This window comes from Pteropus medius, unplaced genomic scaffold, assembly GCF_902729225.1.
Source record: "Pteropus medius unplaced genomic scaffold, Ma_sr-lr_union100, whole genome shotgun sequence".
In the NCBI taxonomy this organism is placed as follows: Eukaryota; Metazoa; Chordata; class Mammalia; order Chiroptera; family Pteropodidae; genus Pteropus; species Pteropus medius.
The window spans coordinates 21,245-38,168 of NW_024340907.1; the positions used below are offsets into that span (position 1 = coordinate 21,245).

The 16,924-nt window shown below is 55.5% G+C and overlaps 1 protein-coding gene across 1 annotated transcript in view; it reads left to right on the forward strand.

Moving 5' to 3' along the window:
* The window catches only part of NDUFA10 (NADH:ubiquinone oxidoreductase subunit A10), a 29,081-nt gene extending 12,157 nt beyond the window's left edge, over positions 1–16,924 (forward strand). Inside the window, exons 8-10 of the mRNA XM_039849753.1 lie at positions 1,115–1,200; positions 6,935–7,043; positions 16,832–16,924. Of these exons, the coding sequence (XP_039705687.1) occupies positions 1,115–1,200; positions 6,935–7,043; positions 16,832–16,900 (264 nt within the window). The 3' untranslated portion in view covers positions 16,901–16,924. The remainder of the gene's footprint in view (positions 1–1,114; positions 1,201–6,934; positions 7,044–16,831) is intronic.

Consider the following 16,924-nt stretch of genomic DNA (forward strand, 5'->3'; position numbering starts at 1 on the left):
GCAGAACGGAGTCCACAGACGGGCGCGGGCGCATCTGCTTGTGTGCACACGTGCATGGGAGACCCTGATTTTGGTAAAGTCAGTGCTTTGAAGGGTAGTAAAGACACAGAGGCCGCGGACTCTTCCCAGATGGTGTGGACGCAGTCGACCAGTCATTTGGTAAAAATGAGAGCACCGCCTTACAGGATACATTAAACCTCCACTGCCAAACACAGCAGACGGCATACAAATTCTCGAAGAAAATACGGGTTTTATGATCTGGGGGCAGGTGTCAGGTGCAGGGGTGAAACCCTGAGCTAGCTGCCTCGTGGCCCCGGGGACAAGCTGAGGAGGCTGCTCCCGAAGGACGGGGCCCGTGAGCCCTGCGCCGGGACGGCGAGGGCCGCTGAGGGGCTCCCCTGCGTGGACCTCTGAAGTTGCGCTTCGTTTCCTTCCCCACTTCCTGTGTGGTGTCAATTCGTTTTAGATTATTTTTAATCCTCGGACAGAATAATTAGATGGCATGTATTTGAGAAGAACACATTTTCCCTCTAAAACTCATTATTTGTGTTCGTAATTGAATGTACTCCAGTTCTTGAGGGTTAAAGAGAGTTTTCAGAGTTCGATGTGTTTGGGGAGAGACTAGATCTTAAAAGGCTGCCACAGCGTCCACCGGTGCCGCCGCAGGCTGTGGGCTGGGGACCCTGATTCCTGGACCCGCCAGGAAACGCTTCTGCTCTCGTGTCCCGTGCTGCCCCTGTGGGTCCCGCTTCTGGAACGAAGTTTCTTGGGAGGAAGCGCGCGGTCCGTCACGCACGCTGGGTCCTCGTTCCTCTTCTCCCTGGCCCTTTTCTCCCAGGCTGCCCGGTAATTTCTACAGCACCCCAAAGTCAGCTGGGCGAGGTCCCATGTTGGGGACCAGCGGCACCCTGTGACCCACTCCTCAGCTGGGGGAGGCGCCCGCACTGAGGGGTCATCACTCAGCCACCTTGCCGATGGCCACCTGACTTCCTTTCTTTCTGACCTTCGTGGTGTGATTCTTCCTGCCAGATATATGTAGTTTATAGTGTGTCACAATGTGTCATTTAACTGTCTAAAGTGAGACTCCATCGGAGTTGGGTTTCTTTCTGTCTAGGTGGTGGAGGATATCGAATACCTCAAGTATGACAGAGGGCCGTGGCTCAACCAGGACGACCGTACCTTCCACAATCTGCGGATGCTGTGAGTTTGGGGCCGTGGGCACCGACGGGGCGAGGGGGCTGCTTTTGAGCTCAGCGTGCTGCCTGCTGGAGAGCCTTCCAGGCTTTCGAAGTGCTTGTGTTTCAGGTCGGGCATTCGCGGCACCGGTGTTCCCTGGCCGAGGGGACCGAGCGATGGCCCTGCTCATTCAGCATTTGCTTCGCTGCCCTGCCTGCCGGGCAGTGCTCCGATGTGGCGGCTTTGGTGTCAGAAACGACTGATGTTATTGGGGGGAGGTGGGCACCGCATCCAATTGAGGTGGGGGGCGGGGCCTTGCTCTGGAAGAGGCCCGAGTGACCGAGGGGTGGTGTCCGGGGGGGAGGCCCTGAGCAGGGGCGCAGGGAGGGCGTGCCCACAGCCCAGCCCAGGGGTCGGGCAGAGGGGAGAGAGGGGTGGGCAGCTTAGCCTGGGGACAGGAGTGAGGGGCACTGCCCAGAAGGCGGGAGCAAGGGCATGAGAGGTCAAGGTCAAGGCCATGCCCACGCATAGGAGAAAGTCAGGAGACAAAAGGCAAAATTAAATGAAGTCATCTGCTATTCTGCCGCCACCATAGCCAACAGTGGCAGCTTCATGCAGGTTCTTCTGACGCTTTAAAGGTCCGCTCCGGTAGTTCTGATTGGATGTCGTCACGCACACATCTCTGTGTTCTATTCTTAATAGCGTGAACGTGCCCCGTTATAGTAAATGTTCTAGAATTTGGTTTTTTAATGGCTCCTCACGTCTGCTCTTTGAATCCACTGACTGAGATACAAATCAGGGTTTGGCAAATCCCGCCATTGGCTGGGAGGAATGGTTCTTGCATTTTTAAAGGATCGTAAATAAAAAAGAAGGTATATGTGACAGACAGCACATGACGCCCTTGAAGCCTTAAATATTTACTCTCCGGCCCTTTAGTGGAAAAACCGTTTGTCGACCCTTGAGATGCAGGCGTAATTCTTTTACCATTTCTCAGGATCGCCCTCCCGAGGTATTTCCGTTTCTTCACAGCCGTAACAGCGACGAGCACGTTGTACGCGTTTTGTCCCGTTTCAGGTCACTGTCTTCAGGTGTGGAAGTGGAGTCCCTGGGTCAGGTCGGGTTAGCATGTCGTAACTGTTGCCACGTTGCAGAATCGTCCTCCAGAAAACGCAGCGGTTTGCAAGCTCGTGAGGGCGTCTGAAAGTCCCCGTTAAGACCGCATAGTTAAAACAATGCCCAAAGGACAGCATTTCTTTATTTTGCATTTTACAAACACTGAACTTCATTTATATTTTTATCGCCTATTTATTTGTTCTCTGTAAGTTTTCTTTTCCTGTTTATTGATCTTTTCAAAGAATCAGCTTCCGTCGATGTTCCTGCTCCCTTAGGCTCCAGGTGCTGCTCTCCCGTTTGTAAGGTGGGAGCGTGGCCGATTGCTTTAGGTCCTCGTTTCCAACCTGTGCGTTCGGTGCTGTAAATTTCTGCGGTTTAATTCCACTGTGACCTGAGAACATGTTTTGTCTGATTTCTGCTCCTTTGTATCTGTTAAGGTGTCGGACATGGTCAGGGACGTTGTCTCTCGTGGCGAGTGTTCCGGCCGAGGTGGGCCGAGGTGGGCCCTGCTGTCGGCGAGTGCACTGGCGGGTCATCCACGTCCTCAGCTGCCATAGCGGACGCGTCTGTTTCTCCTTCGAGTTCGTTCGTTTTGCCGTGTGTGCTCGGACGCTGTGTTGTTAGCGCACGTTGCGGGCTGCTGTGTTCTTGGGGAGCCGACTCCCCCGTCGTCTTTCTGTAGCGCCCCTCTCTGTCCCTGATGGTGTGCTGCTTCTGGGCTCTGCTTGGTCTGAAGTTGGCTCGTCTGTCCCAGCTTTCGAGTGGCGTGGGCGTGGTCTGTCCTCCTCCACCCGGCACTGTCAGCCGTGTTCGATGGAAGGCGGGCTTCTGGGAGGCGACAGGTAGTCTTGTCTTGTTTTTCTTTGCCGTCTCTGACAGTTTCTGTCTTCTAACTGGCACATTTCTGTCTTCTAACAGTTCACATTTAAGTGAATGTCGATATGTTTGTCTGTCACTGTTTTCTCTCGTTGCTCCCGTTCCTTGTTTTCTCCCGCTGCCTTTTTTGGCCTTCGGGTTCTAACTGCGCATTCTGCGTGGTTCCGTTTCCTGCCTCTGCGAGCACGTCGCCTGTACTTTTAAAGCTGCCGTTGTTCCCATGCAGTGTTTCCAGCGTGCATTTAGGGTGCGCCCGAGTCCTCGTTCGGGGGCCCTGCCGCCTCACGGGTGGTGCGGGTGCCCGAGCGGAGAGCTCTGTTTCCCCCTCCCTCCCCCGCCCCGCGAGACGCCCCTGCCACGCATCCCACCTCCCTCTGCGTTCTCACCGCCCAGTGCGCGGGGCCGATGCTCCGGGGGAAGTCGCGATGCTCGTTTTTAAAGTAGTTTTCGTTGTCATCGTAGGGACAAGAGCGATGGCGTCCAGGCTCTCTCATTGTTGGAGCGGAAACTGCAAGTCCCTCTTAGTTTTTAAAACTGGGTAACTTTTTCATCTAGACGCTCGTCCATGTGCGGTTGGCCCCCGAACAACATGGGGTTGGGGTGCAGACCCCTCTGCACTTGAAAATTCGCATATAAGTTGTGACTCCTCCCAAATTTCAGTCGTCCCTCAGTATCTGCGGGGGGCAGTTCCAGGCCCCCTGTGAACACCAGATCGTCAGACGTTCCAGTCCCTGATCAGAAGTGGCCTGGGACGTGCACACGCCGGCCCTCCAAGTCCGCGCGGGCTGCCGCATCGGGACACGGAGGCCAACCGTGCCGAGTGGACATGCCCACCCGTGGTGGGCCCTGGGAGCTCAGTGCCGTCCCCTAACCGTCAGCTGGGACGCGTGCGACTTGGTTCCCGACTGAGTCCGAGGTTCACGTCTCAGAATCACTGTTTTGGTCGTTTAGTTACACGGTTATCAGAGCTTGGAGGACGAGCCTGGAATTCCCTAAAAGTCTCCATTACAGCATTTAGTTAATTTTTTATTCTCTTACTGTCCATGCCCTTGGCCTTCCTGTCTCCCAGCTTTCTGCTCCTCTGTTTCCCAAGGGTATTTCCTGACGGTTATGGTGGCAATTATGTTTACTTTCATTTCGCTATCATTTCTTAATTTGGGGGCTCAAACGAAAATTACGACTAATTTTCTAGGATAATTATTGTAAACGTGCTGTTTACTAGTTATACTCATTATGTCCAGAACTTGGCGAAATGATTGGTTTAGGGCGTTTTCGTGCTGTCCCAGTCGTGCATGTCGGTGTGTGATCACGTCCGTGTGCGTGCGTGTGCGTGCGTGTGCATGTGTGTGCTAAGAGACAGTAACCGTTTCCGCCTGGGCAGCATTGTGGGTTCGTACCCGTGACTTACTGGCGCCCATGCCGCGGGGCCCCGCCCGTGTCGGCGACCGGTTGCCAGGCAGGCCTCCACTTGCCTGGGGCCCTGGGCCGCCCCCTCCTTCCCCAGAGCTGGGGCTTCCCCTTCTCCCCCGCACCCCGAGACCCTGGAGGATGCCCTTCTAACGTGACGTGTCATTCAGTGCTATAAAAGCCGTGAGGCGTCAGGCTGTGTCAGAAGTAAGTGTTTCAAACAGACTTTACAGTTCGGGGCGAAACTAAAAACTGTGCCTTGGAAACGTTTAAGGAGCACGTATAGATATTCTGTTGACTGGGGACCAGGTTAAGTCATAAAACATAATTTACTATTTTACTTTTTTCGGTCTTTTCCTGCCTCGGTCTTTTGTTTTAAAATCTGGGGCACAGCGCCTTGTGCTGTAAACCAGATCTGAGTACAGGTTATCTTCTGACGTGGGCACTTAGGCTCACGATGCTAAGTGGCTTTATTATCCTCAGCCGGTTCTGAATTCTCCTTCATTAGAGTAAGTGCTCCCTGAGCAGAATGCCTGCTTTCACTGCTTTTTGCTTCGTGAGTCATAAAAGCTTCCTGTTGTCTTCGTTCCTTCCTTATCTTCAATCTAGACTGTATTTGTAGTTTATTAGAGGTTAAAACTTGGGGTTACTGGAGATGGGCTGCCTAACAGCCTCTCCTAACAGCCGTCATTAAGCTCATTGTAATACATCGAGAGAGCATTTTAGCCAGTTTAAGTAAATTGTGGAATAGTTGCAGCAGATTATTTTTTTTTTAATTTTCAAAAACAGTTTGAAGCATATTTGTTCAAAGCTGCATCCTTTGTTGTGGGGTGGTTATGTGTAAACTGTAATTCCGCCAAACTAGGCATAGATGGCGCTGTTGTTCTGTGTGTTCCTCGCTCGTTCCCAGGCTAGTAAGAAGCGCTTTCAAATTTTGCACAATTTTTTAGGGTTTTCAAACTATAGAGAACACCACATCATACTCTGCCTTGATATTCCTTAACATATAAGAATACGAACTTCATTTTTAGTTGAAATTATTTATTGCGAGATCACTTTTAAAAATTGTCCTTGTGTCATAGAATAATTCTGTTTGCGTTAAAAGTAAAAAGATGTGTACTGATAACATGCTTATGAAGGATATGCTGTACCCCACTTCCTGTTGAAGCAGAGACTGGTCTTGGAGCACATGGGCCCCAGCCGTGTGCGTGTCCGCGCCGGGACACTCGGGAGAGACAGACACGTTGTCGTGGCAGCATTTGGTTATTGGATTATCAGTCATTGTATGAGTGACGTGGCTTTTACTGGTGACACTTGGATGTGACATTACTTCCTGTCCACTCGCAGTCCACCTGCCGTGGGCTTTGATTGTCCTGTGGTCCTCTGAGGGGAGAGACTGTGGACCTCTGGGCCCTGGATTTGGATTGGGGGTTCTGACTGCAGCGGAGTCGGCCCGGGGTGCCGGGGACAGGGCTTGGGTTTGTGTGATGGGCCTGGGCTCGTTCCCACGCAGTGGCCGAGGGCCAGAGACGGTTAAAGAACTTCCGTCTGAGCCATTACAAGCAGAAACATCTGCCATTATAACTCCTTAATGGGAAAGTGGCCATTTAAAGTAATTATTTTCTTTGCTTTGAGCCCTTAAGACAGGACTTTATTTTAATGTTTCTTTCTAAAAGCCCCAAAAATGCTTTTCATCTTCAAGTATAGTGGTTATATTCAGACCAAGTTTAATTTAAGCAAATTATAACAAAGTATAAATATTTTAGAAATGAGCAAAACAAAATGGTGAAACAGGGAGTGTCCCAGGACTTGACTTTATCGGTGCCGAGAAAGCAGAGAATGGGCGCATTTATGAGCGATGGTACAGCAGGCCGTCCCGTGTGGGAGTCCGCCCGGCCCGGCCCGCCCAGCCTTCCGGGCGGCGGGGGCCCCGTGCTGTGCTGTCCACCCAGGGGGACTGAGTGACTCAGAAGTTCTTTTCCTCAAGACTCATTAATTGTACAGTTCTTTAATGAGGACATATTATGTGCCTGGCTACATAGCACATGGTGTTTGATTTTAGCTCTCTGTTCCGGCTGGTCCCGTGTTTACAGCACACTGTGGCTCCTTTTTATGTTTCCAGTCTGCACCTGTCCCCCGAGGCAGCCCCCCAGCTTTTGAAAGACGCCCCTCAGCTGCAACGTTCGTTTCAAAAGAGCATTTCCTCCCTACCACTGTGCTTCGAGGGGACGGCTTGGGAATGAATGGCATTTATTTGAACTTACGGTTTTTTAAATATGGATTTTTTTAACGAAATCAGCCTTATTGATTTTATCCTTTATTCTGACGGTTCGGTGTGACCCGTATTTGTCCTGTTTCCCAGGGTTCAGAATAAGTTGGAGGTGCTGAACTACACAACCATCCCGGTCTATCTCCCAGAAATCACGATCGGAGCTCACCAGAGTGACAGAGTCTTCCACAAGTTCGTCGAGGTGAGGCCCGACCCGCCGCGGGGTCCCAGACACCCGGAACAAAGTGGCTTCTCTGAGAAGTGGTTCTGGTTGCTGCTTTTTGTTTGTTTGCTTTAGTGGAAGAGCTTCCTTTATTGAAATGAGTCTCCTTCTCCCCTCCGTCGTGGTAGGGAAAGCTGACGTGGTTTGTCGAATGACCACGCACAGCCCGATGTTCAGGGTGCCGTGTGCTGCAGGGGACAGCCTTTGTCAGCATGTCACCTTGGTACAGAACGGTCTCTGTCCTTTCATCTTCATCTGCGTTTCTTCCATGTCAGGTTGGGCTTCCGGTGTTGCTTGCTCTGCGTGGTCCACCAGCCCTTACGCGGAAGGCCGTGGTTCCTGCAGGGGTGCTGGGAGCGGGGGGCGGGCGCAGGGCAGCGGCCGGCAGGTGGGCAGGGGCGGGCAGGTGGGCAGGCCCGGCTGCCGTCCTGGTCTGTCTGCTCATCTGATTCGCACACCTTTTCAGTGGAGTATTTGTTTTCACAGTGGTCTGGAGCGTCATTTCAGGCAGGTGTCCGGGAACCAAGGGAACATTCTTAAGTTCGCTCTGGGTCCAGCGGGCGAGCGAGAGCCTTCTCGAGAAGGCTGGTGAGAACCTGACCCGTTCGGCACCGGCTGCGGTTGGGGTTTGTCATCGGCAAGTGTGTGGCGTGACTATCTGGGTTAGAACTCGAGCTAAGCACTCGGCATTTCGATGAGGTGAAAGCTGAATGTTTTCGTGTTGCTGCAATGCTCTGGTTTGACACAAATTTCTTCTGGCGCTGATGGGATGTCGAGAGTGTCCCATGTCTGTCTGTCTGTCTGAGATTTTTGACATTTTTTTAAAGTAAGTTCTTTTGGTGGTTTTGAAAGTGAGTCTGTTTAATGTAGACATTTTAGAAAATACATAAAGTTGTAAAGAGACCCCCCCCGAGTTACCCACAGGTGGCATTTTTGCGTGTCCCTTTCCGGCCTTGTAGGTGTGCGGGTGCATGTCTAGTCACTCTCTTTCCGAGTGGAGCTGGGGGTCCGCAGCCTCATCATGCAGGGGCTGGCGGCTCCTCCCTGCAGCGGGTGCCTGGGTCCCCACTCCGGCACAGGCCAGGACGCCCGCCCTTGGTGACTGTCCCCACTCTGCGTTTACTGACTCACTGGGTCCCGCGGAGTCCCTCGTACAGGGGGCGTTGTTTTCCTGTGTCGTGGCAGCTGCTGCCTTTGTGCAGGGCTCTGTCGTCTTACTGAATCCCACTGCGGCTTCCTCTCGGGCGCCCTGAGTCTGATCCCGCCCTCGGCGCCCCTGTGGTACTGCAGGTGCCCCGTGCTCACGTGCGGAGCCCTGTGCCGCCTGCCCCTCCGCCCCCTGGCTCCGCAGAGCCTGCGCCTCATCACGACCCAGGCCACTTGGCTTCTCCCCTGTCGCCCGTTAGTCCAAACCACTGGTGCCGGGGCCTGCAGGTGGTGCGTGGATGGAGAACTTACAAACCAACGGGTAAATAAGTTACCTATGAGAACGCTTTGCTCTTTTAAATTAAAAAAATTTTTCTAATTCTGTGAGAGGATCGATCTGCTGTCACACGGCGCAGCAGCACAGAGACGGCCTGGCTGTGCGCTCCTGCGTGCGGGGACAGCCTGACGTGCCGCAGGGGAGGGCCGATGGCACGAGTGTGGTCCTTCGTGTAACGGCGAGGTCTGCGGGTGGCCCTGTCGTTACTGCCTTAGCGACACCACTCAGAGTACGGGACGGTCCTGTTAACCAACAGCCAGGCCACGGTGGTGACCATTACGAGAAACGCAGGCAGTTCCAAGCATTAGCTCTACGGAAATGGTCATTTAAAAGTCACAGAATGTGAAAAGAAGTAGATGGCAGCAGACGGTGGCGGTTTCTTTCTTCCCAGTCCCCACACCCCTTTTGTTTTCTCGCCTTGGCTCGGGCGCAGCTCCGTCTGAGTCAGAGGTTTGGAGGGGCCCGCAGCAGCTTGCAGGAGGGGGCGCGCCGGAGGGGCTCACCGGAGGGGCTCGCTGGAGGGGCTCGCTGGAGGGGCTGCGCCCGCTGCGTGGCGGCGAAGGCCCTGCTCTCTGTCAGTTCTTTCAGCAGAATTTCTGCTGGGCGTGGCGGGTCCGTTGCGCTTCATCCCACGGTGTCTGCCCTGGTGCCTTTTCTCCTTTTCCTGTTGCCGTGATCAGTCCCGGTGATTGACCCACGGCCCGATTTCCCGGGATGATGGCACTCGCGTGTGTGTCATGCTCTTCACGGAGCTGGGCCTGGCTCCCACGGTCTGGGGTGTTCTGTATCCATGTTCCCGAGAGATCGGATGATACCGTCCTGTTGCGATCACACCGTCGTCGGTTCCTACTGCCGGGTCGTGCTGGCGTCACACACCAAGCTGCAGTGGCCCCTGCCTCTCGTTTGTTCCCCAAGGAGCCGGCGTAGGACGGCGCTGCGGCTCCCTCAGCCTTCACCGGGGCTGGCTGGCGGGAGCCACGGGTTCAGTTTCTGTCACGAATATGGCACATTCGGTGTCCTATTCCTTCTTGCATTAGATTCTGAAAGTCGCGTTTTCCAGGAATTTGCCTGTTTCGTGTAAGTGTTCCAGTTTCTTGGCGTGAGCTGTGTAAACGGTCCTTTTGCCTGTGTCCAGCGCAGGGGGCCCTGAAGGACCGCTGGCCCCCTTCGTCCCTGGTGGTGGCCTGGCCGTGTTCCTTTTTCCCCTTGTCACTCGGCAGGGGCTTTTCCTGCAGCTTCCTGTTCGGCATCACTGTAACACATTCTAGTTCACCGATGACTGCTCGTTTTCGCTTTTATTTGGTATTTTTCTAACTTCTTAAGATGAGTAGGTGGATCGCTGATTTCTAGCATGTCTTGTTTTCAGATCTGTGCATTTAAAGCTAAACTTATTGCCTTTCAAATCTGGCTCAACTCGATCTCATGGTTCTTGGTGTTATTTGTTTATAGTTATTCAATCCAAAGTGTTTTTTCATCGTAACCCAATTTCTTTTCTGACCAGTGTGCTAATTTGAGTTCTCCCAGGTAGTTTAAAAGCAGTGGGGATCTGACTATCGTTGCATTGATTTCCGGCTTAACCCCACTTAGTCAGAATCCTACTTGGATTTCAGCCCTTGGGACGTGATTGAGACTTGACGTGCGGCTCTGCGCTTGGTCCGTTTTGGAGACGAGTCCGGGTCCTGGCAGACGGCGCCGCCGCCGCCACCCCCACCCCGTGCGCCTGTCGTCAGAGCCGTCGCATTGTTCGGAGCGTCCTCATTCTCGCTGGCCGTTGGTCTCCTCCGCTGTGTGCTGTGCGAGGTGCGTGGGAATCCGCCACTGCTCGTGGTGTCTCCTTTTGGTTCTGTCACGTTTGGCTTCGTATGTATTCTGAGGCCGCTGTCAGAGGTATGCAAATTTAGAGTTGCCACAAATTCTCAGGGCACCTGCCCTCCCGTAGGTTCCGAAGCTTCCCTCCTCGCCGTTGGTGGCGGCTCTCACGTCGACGTTAATTCACCCAGTACTTAGTAGCATCTGCAGCTTTGTTTTGGTCGGTGTTTCCCTGGTGGAGCTTTTCCTACGTCTTTAATTTCAACCTTTCTGTCTCTGTGTGTCTGGTGGGCACCTTGTCACCTGAAAACAGTTGTGTTTTTAGTTCTGGGAATATTGACCTGTTCACATTTAATGCAGTTCCTGATACATTTGTGTTTAAATAGCTTATCTTACGACATAGTTTGTGTTTTTCTTACTTGTTTTATGTGTCTTTTTCCTTTCTTTCTTTCGGATCTTTTAAAATCCCATCTTCCCCTCTATTTAGTTACTAATTACCATCCTTTTAATAGTTTTTGGTGGCTCACCTGGTGATTACAGTGCCCATCCTTGACTTGGCGAAGTCTCATATCAAAGCAGCCCTCAGTTCCAGAGCAGTGCTGGGGTGTCAGCCTACCCGAACGCCAGGCACCCAGCTCTCACGCGTGCTGTTTCTGTCAGGATTCTCCGTGTCCGCAGCCTGGATACGTGCCAGGCCCTGGTCAAACGGCCTCCCGCTGCCCTCCACCGCCCGGTCCCCGTGCCCTCACTGAGGGTCATCATCCTGCCGAAGAGTCTGCCGACAGCAGGCTCTCTGAGCAAACCGTGGTCTTTATGATCTTCATTTTATGTTTTTTTGTCTTGGAATGTTTCAAACTCACGAAACAACGAGACGAAGACTTCTGAGCCGTGTGAGCGCGTGGCCCACACGGCGCCGCCATCGGCATCACCGACACGCTCCTCAGCAAGGCAGGGTCTCGAGCCCTGGCCTGCTGGACCGAGCGCCGGGGATCGGGCCCAGGACTGCGTTTCGAGGAGTCAGTTCCCCTGCACACTAGGGCGCGAAACTCACCGCCTTGGTGTGCCATTCTCGCGCAAGGACGTGGCCCCGCACAGACAGACAGACAGCCGTCACCGCGGGGAGAGCAGCGGGCGCAGCGCTGCCTCCAGCCCGGGCCCTGCTCCCGGCCGTCTGTCCCTGTCGTGTTCTGCAGCAGAAAGGTCCGGTCCTGGCGATGGGTCGCGTGCCGTTACCTCGTCTCTTGCGTCTCTGTGAACCCGATCGGTTCCGCGGGCTGCCCTCGACGATTGAGACTCGACACTCTCGAAGATTACAGGACAGTTGTTTCTTGAAGGCCCCATCGATTTGATCTTGTCTGACATTTCCCTGTGGTTAGATTTAGGCCGTATTTGTGTGTGCGTGTGTGGGAATGTCACCGAGCTCACTGCATCGTATCGGGTAGCATGCGCGCCCCGTTTGTCCCCACTGAGATGGAGTCTTCACTATGAAGTCACTCTTTCACTCGTAACTGGCGAATGTTTTGGGGGGATGCCCTTTGGAACGACGTGAATGTCCATTTCCCAGTCAAACCTTCACTCGGTCATTTTGGCGTCCGTTCATTTTCTTGGCTGAATCACTGATACGGTGGCTGCCAAATTACAGTTCTCCCGATCCTGCGACCCCCACGTCCTTGGCGAGGACCCCGCTCCGAGGAGCTGATTTCTCCTGCCCCTGCTCGCTTGTTTATTTGTCACTGAACTCCCTGACTCCCAGGCGTCTGTGTACATCTGTGTTTCTGTCTCTCTACGTCGACAGCGGTGGATGCTCATCAGGACCTCGGGTCCCACATGACGCCGGCTCCCCGCTGTTCTCTGCCCCCCAGTAGCGAGGAGCCTCACCCCCAGCACCTCAGTGCGCTCACCTGCCTCCCGGCCCCATGTGCAGCCAGCACCCCACCACCGCTGCCTCAGGCACCACCGATGCTTTCTGTGTTTCTGTCTCACTTTTAATTCGTGAGCGTCAAAGAGAATCTATTTCATCGGACTTATGATTTCAATTAAATGTTTAGAAATGTTGAAGTTTTTAAGCAGTGTTTAAATGACTGGGGAAACCTAGTTTTTAAAATCCTTAAGCATTTAAAAAAAAATTTTTTAAAACAGTTTTAGACTCAAAGAAACTGTGCAGATACCAGAGAGTTTCATGGAACCCACACCGAGTGTCCCGTGTCAGCGTGTTTTGTTAGTGTGGCGCATTTGTCACAGTTAACGAACCGGTCAGTGTTGACATGTTAGTACTGACCGAAAGGCCACACCTCGTTCACTTCCTTAGTGCTTCCCTAGTGACCTTGTCTGTCGCGGGACGCTCTCCTGGGACCGCGTGCCGTTGGGTTGTCCCGTCTCCATCACCCTGGCCACCTCGCGTGGGTGGGGGCCAGCCTCACTGCTCCTCAGACCCCCCATTTTTGCACTGACTGGCCGCTTCAGGGAGCTCTGGTCAGGTGTTGCGTGGAATGCCCTTCTGGGGTAGGCCGTCTGATGTTTTGCTCCCCAGTGGCCTGGGTTTGTGTGTGGGGGGAGAAAGCCCAGAGGCCAGGTCCATTTCCACCACATCACTGCCGACGTGGACCCTGGTCACCTGGCTGGGGTCCTGTCTCTCAGGCGCTCTTTTCCCTGTTCCAGAAAGTCACCCTGCCGGCCACAGGCCTTGTGCTCGTTCTCCGAGTGAGAATTGTGTACTTAGAGGAATGCCCATTTTTTTAAAAGGAAATGCAGTTTCTGGATATTCAAAAGAAGATACATTGAAATTAGGTGGAACATGACGATTTCTCTCCATTCAGCGAATTGCGTTTGGACACTAGGGACGCAGGCGTGGGGCCCTCGCCGCGGTCGAGGCGGCCGCTGCGCGTGCGGAAAAGCGAGCGGCTCTGCCAGACGGTGCCCTTGCCCGGCTGCAGGGCCGCGTCTGGACGCGCCTGCGTGGGTGCGGGCCAGGCCGGGCGCCTCTGAGCCGTCCCACCGTGGGGTGGGGGGTGTCTGTCGCGAGGGCGCCCGTGAGCCGTTCGGGGCCGTTTCACGGAGTTTCTTTGGAGAGGAACGGTCGCTCAGTATGGGGGCGAGGGCATTTTGTGGGGGTTCTTTCCTGGAACACGTGGGGGCTGGTGGGTGCTTCTTGGGGCCCTCGAAAGTCAGCTACCCTGGTGGGCAGCTTCTCATTTTCTAGAAAACAATTTTTAATGTTGAAAATGTGTGTTTTGGCCAAACTCCACCGACAATATGAGAAGTGTCTGTGGCCCCAGTCAGTGCGGCACGGGCAGTAAAACCACCGCGGTTTATGGGACGCGTGGCGTCGCCACACTGCGCCGGGACAGGAAGGGCGGAGGGTGTGTTCTGCGCGGGCCGGCGGGACCGGGGGGCGGACGGGGGAACGGGGCCGGCGAACCCCGGACAGGCAGTGCGAGGCCGCGGCCACAGCGTCCCCAGCAGCACACTGCGAGTTACCGCTCAGGCCAACTAATGCTGCATGACTCGCGAATCCAAGCGTCTGGTCTCGAGTGTCAGCTGCCACCTGCCAGCCAGGCGACCTTGGGCAAGTCACTTCGCACCTCTTTGTAAAATGGAGACAGTGCCTGGCTCCTGCCTGCCTCGGTCACCAAGGGAGTGCCGGGGGAGGACCGCAGACAGCCCGCTGGTGGCCGTGGCTACGTCGCGCGTGCACCGGATGCCACTTGGAGACGAGTGCCACCGGCCGACGGCGCCACTTCTGTCGGCGTCGGGGCGGGCTTCGCGGAGGAGGGGGCGTTGTTTCATGGACGGGGTCCGGTGGGAGAGCGGCCCAGGAGAGCGGGAGGCACCGGCAGGCAGCGGGCAGAGCCGGACCGCCCTGGGCCCGAGCTAGGTGCCGGGTGCCGCCGCGGGGCCCGTCGGCCTCCTCCCCGGCCGTCCTTCCGCAGGTCGCCACGCTCACCCGCCTTTCCTCCCTCGCCGGCCGCTTTCACACGGCGGCGCTCGCTGTTTCCCGGGGCTGGCGGCGGCTGCTGGGGCAGCATCCGCGCTCCGAGCTGGGGGCCGGCTTGGCTACAGGCAGTGCCGGCGCAGGAGGTTGGCTGTGAAAGCAAGTGGACGGGTGACGCCGTTGCTGCCGCCCAGCCGTCCGCCTGCGCAGGGGCTCCCGGCCCGTGACCCGCAGCTCCACCCCACCCTGCGCCAGGCGCGCTCAGGTCCGGGCCTCGCTGGCCCGTTTGCAGCCTCCTTCAGACCGGCGCGCTATTTTCTGATCCCGTTTCGTTTCCTGTGTTGACTTACTAGCCCCACCTCCTCACTTCGCTGTTCACGAGGCTGCAGGGTTTGGGGGACTAGCCCCGTCTGCCCGCAGTAATCACTGGTATCGGCGGGTAGACGGGTCGCCCCCTGCTGTCCACTCATGTGCCTGTCACAGCACAGCACATTGTTATTACTTTAGCTTTAAGTCGTCCCCTTTTATCTTTTAAAGAGATTAAAATTCTTTCTCTAAGCTTTTCCTCTCCTCTCTATGCTATGAGCACATTTCAGGGTGCTTCATCCCTTCGCGTAGATGAGATTTCTAGCCGCATCTTCCTTCTGCGGGAATGATGTCCTTTGATGGCCGTTCGTCAGGTATAGGTGGTGGCAGTGCATTCTCAGTCATCAGTTCCGTTCTGATTGATGGTCATTCGCCACTCTGAGCACAGTCGGGCCTCCTGGCCTGCACAGTCTCTGCTGACGGTCTGGATTATTCTTATCTGGTCCTTGTGCTCAATGGGCCTTTCTTCCATGGCTGCTTTTAAAACTTTCTCTTGATCTCTTTATCACCGGTTTTCAGTGACTTAATGATGATTGCTTATGTGTGGTTTGCTTTGTTATCCTGCTTGTGGTTTGCTGAGTTTCTTGGATGTGACGTTTATACTTTTCATATCATTTGGAAAACGTTTGGTCATTATTTCTTCAGATTTTTTTCCCCCCCTTTTGGGGACTCTTGAGTACATGTACACATTACGCAACTTGATGCCGTCCCACTGGTCACGGAGACACTGTCTGCTTTGGGCGTTTTTCTCTCTGCCTGATTTTGGATAGTTTCTGTTGCTCTGCTTCAAATTCACTGATGTTTTTTTCTGCAATTATATAATACGCTATGAATTCCCTTGTGTTGGTTTGGGGCCTTTATGAAACAGAAGCAAAGATGGGGTTAGAGGTGGACAGATTTGGGGGGGAAACACCTGTGAAGGATAAAGGGGACAGGCCTGAGAGGGCAGGGAGAGCTCCTCGTCCTCGGTGCCAGCCTGACAGCTGCGACAGGGAGGACAGGGTAGGAGCAGTCCCGGAAGGGTTTGACCAGGACGATGGGGTGTGCTGGAGCCAGGGCGCCTACGGGAGCAGCTGGCATGGGGCCTCCGCTGCGCCCAGTCGTGGGCCGAGCACTCGTGTGGGAAGCGTGGCCTCAGCCTGGACGGGGTGGCGGACCCAGAGGCTCAGCGTCTGGGCCGGAGTCTCGTGTTCAGTTAAACACGTTCCGACTGCGCGTCAGCGTCCGTCGCCCTGTTTACTGTCGCTTCTTCCTTGAGCAAGCAGCTCCCCCTCCAGGGACGTGCCCGAGGCCGGTGACCCAAGGCTCGGCGGGTGTCCCCGTGGGAAGAGGCAGGGAGCACCATGAGCCGAGCTCAGGCGTGTCGCGAGGGTGGCGCTGCCGGTGGCTTCGCTCCCGGCCCCCCCGTGGCCTGCGTGTACCGTGGGTGCGCCCCTGCTCGCAACCTCCGTCATGTCACGGGCCGCCACCCCTTCATCAGCCTCCTCCGTGGCCTGCTCCCCCCTCCTCGGTCCCTCTCGCCAGACCTTTGTCCACGAGTCAGCGCTGGCCTCCCGGCACCGTCCCTTCTCACGTTCACCCTGCACACCCTCACCACGTCACCGCCGTCCGGGTCACTGGGCGGTGGCTGTGCGTCTGCAGGCTCCGGGACAGCCCTGTCCTGCAAGGTCCACACCCCCAGGTGTGCGCAGCGGCCCGCGGGCTGCTCCCGCTCCGTCTCCACGAGGAGCTGGGTGCTCACCTGAGAAGCCACCTGTCATCTGCTCCCAAATTACCAGGACTTCCTGAGTGTCACTAGGCCCCTGCCCTCTTCCAGTGGGGAGGGGCTGAGACGTCTGTCCCCCAGCTCCCCTGCCGTGTTGGGTCCTTCACCCCGCCCATGCCGCACACACACTGGTGACCCCACTGTCCCAGCCAGCACCCCGCCGACCCCTGACCTCGTTTCCCTGGCGAGCGTGCGAGCGTGCTGTCTCCTGGGTGTGTGCGGGGCTCGCCCCCACCGCCAGGTGCCACCCACAGCCCCTCCGCCTGGCTGGGTCGCCATCGCCCTGCCCTTTGCCGGGCGGTGGCAGCAGGAGCTGCAGCGTGGGCTCCAGCGTGTGAAGGGGTGGCTTAGGGACAGCGGTGGGGCGGGCTGGCTGTGAACCGCTGCTGACCATGGCTTGCTTTCCCCCACAGCTGCCAGGCCGCAGGTACAGCCCCGGGTACAACGCGGACGTGGGTGACAAGTGGATCTGGCTGAAGTGACGGCACGGCCTCCGCCAGAGCCGC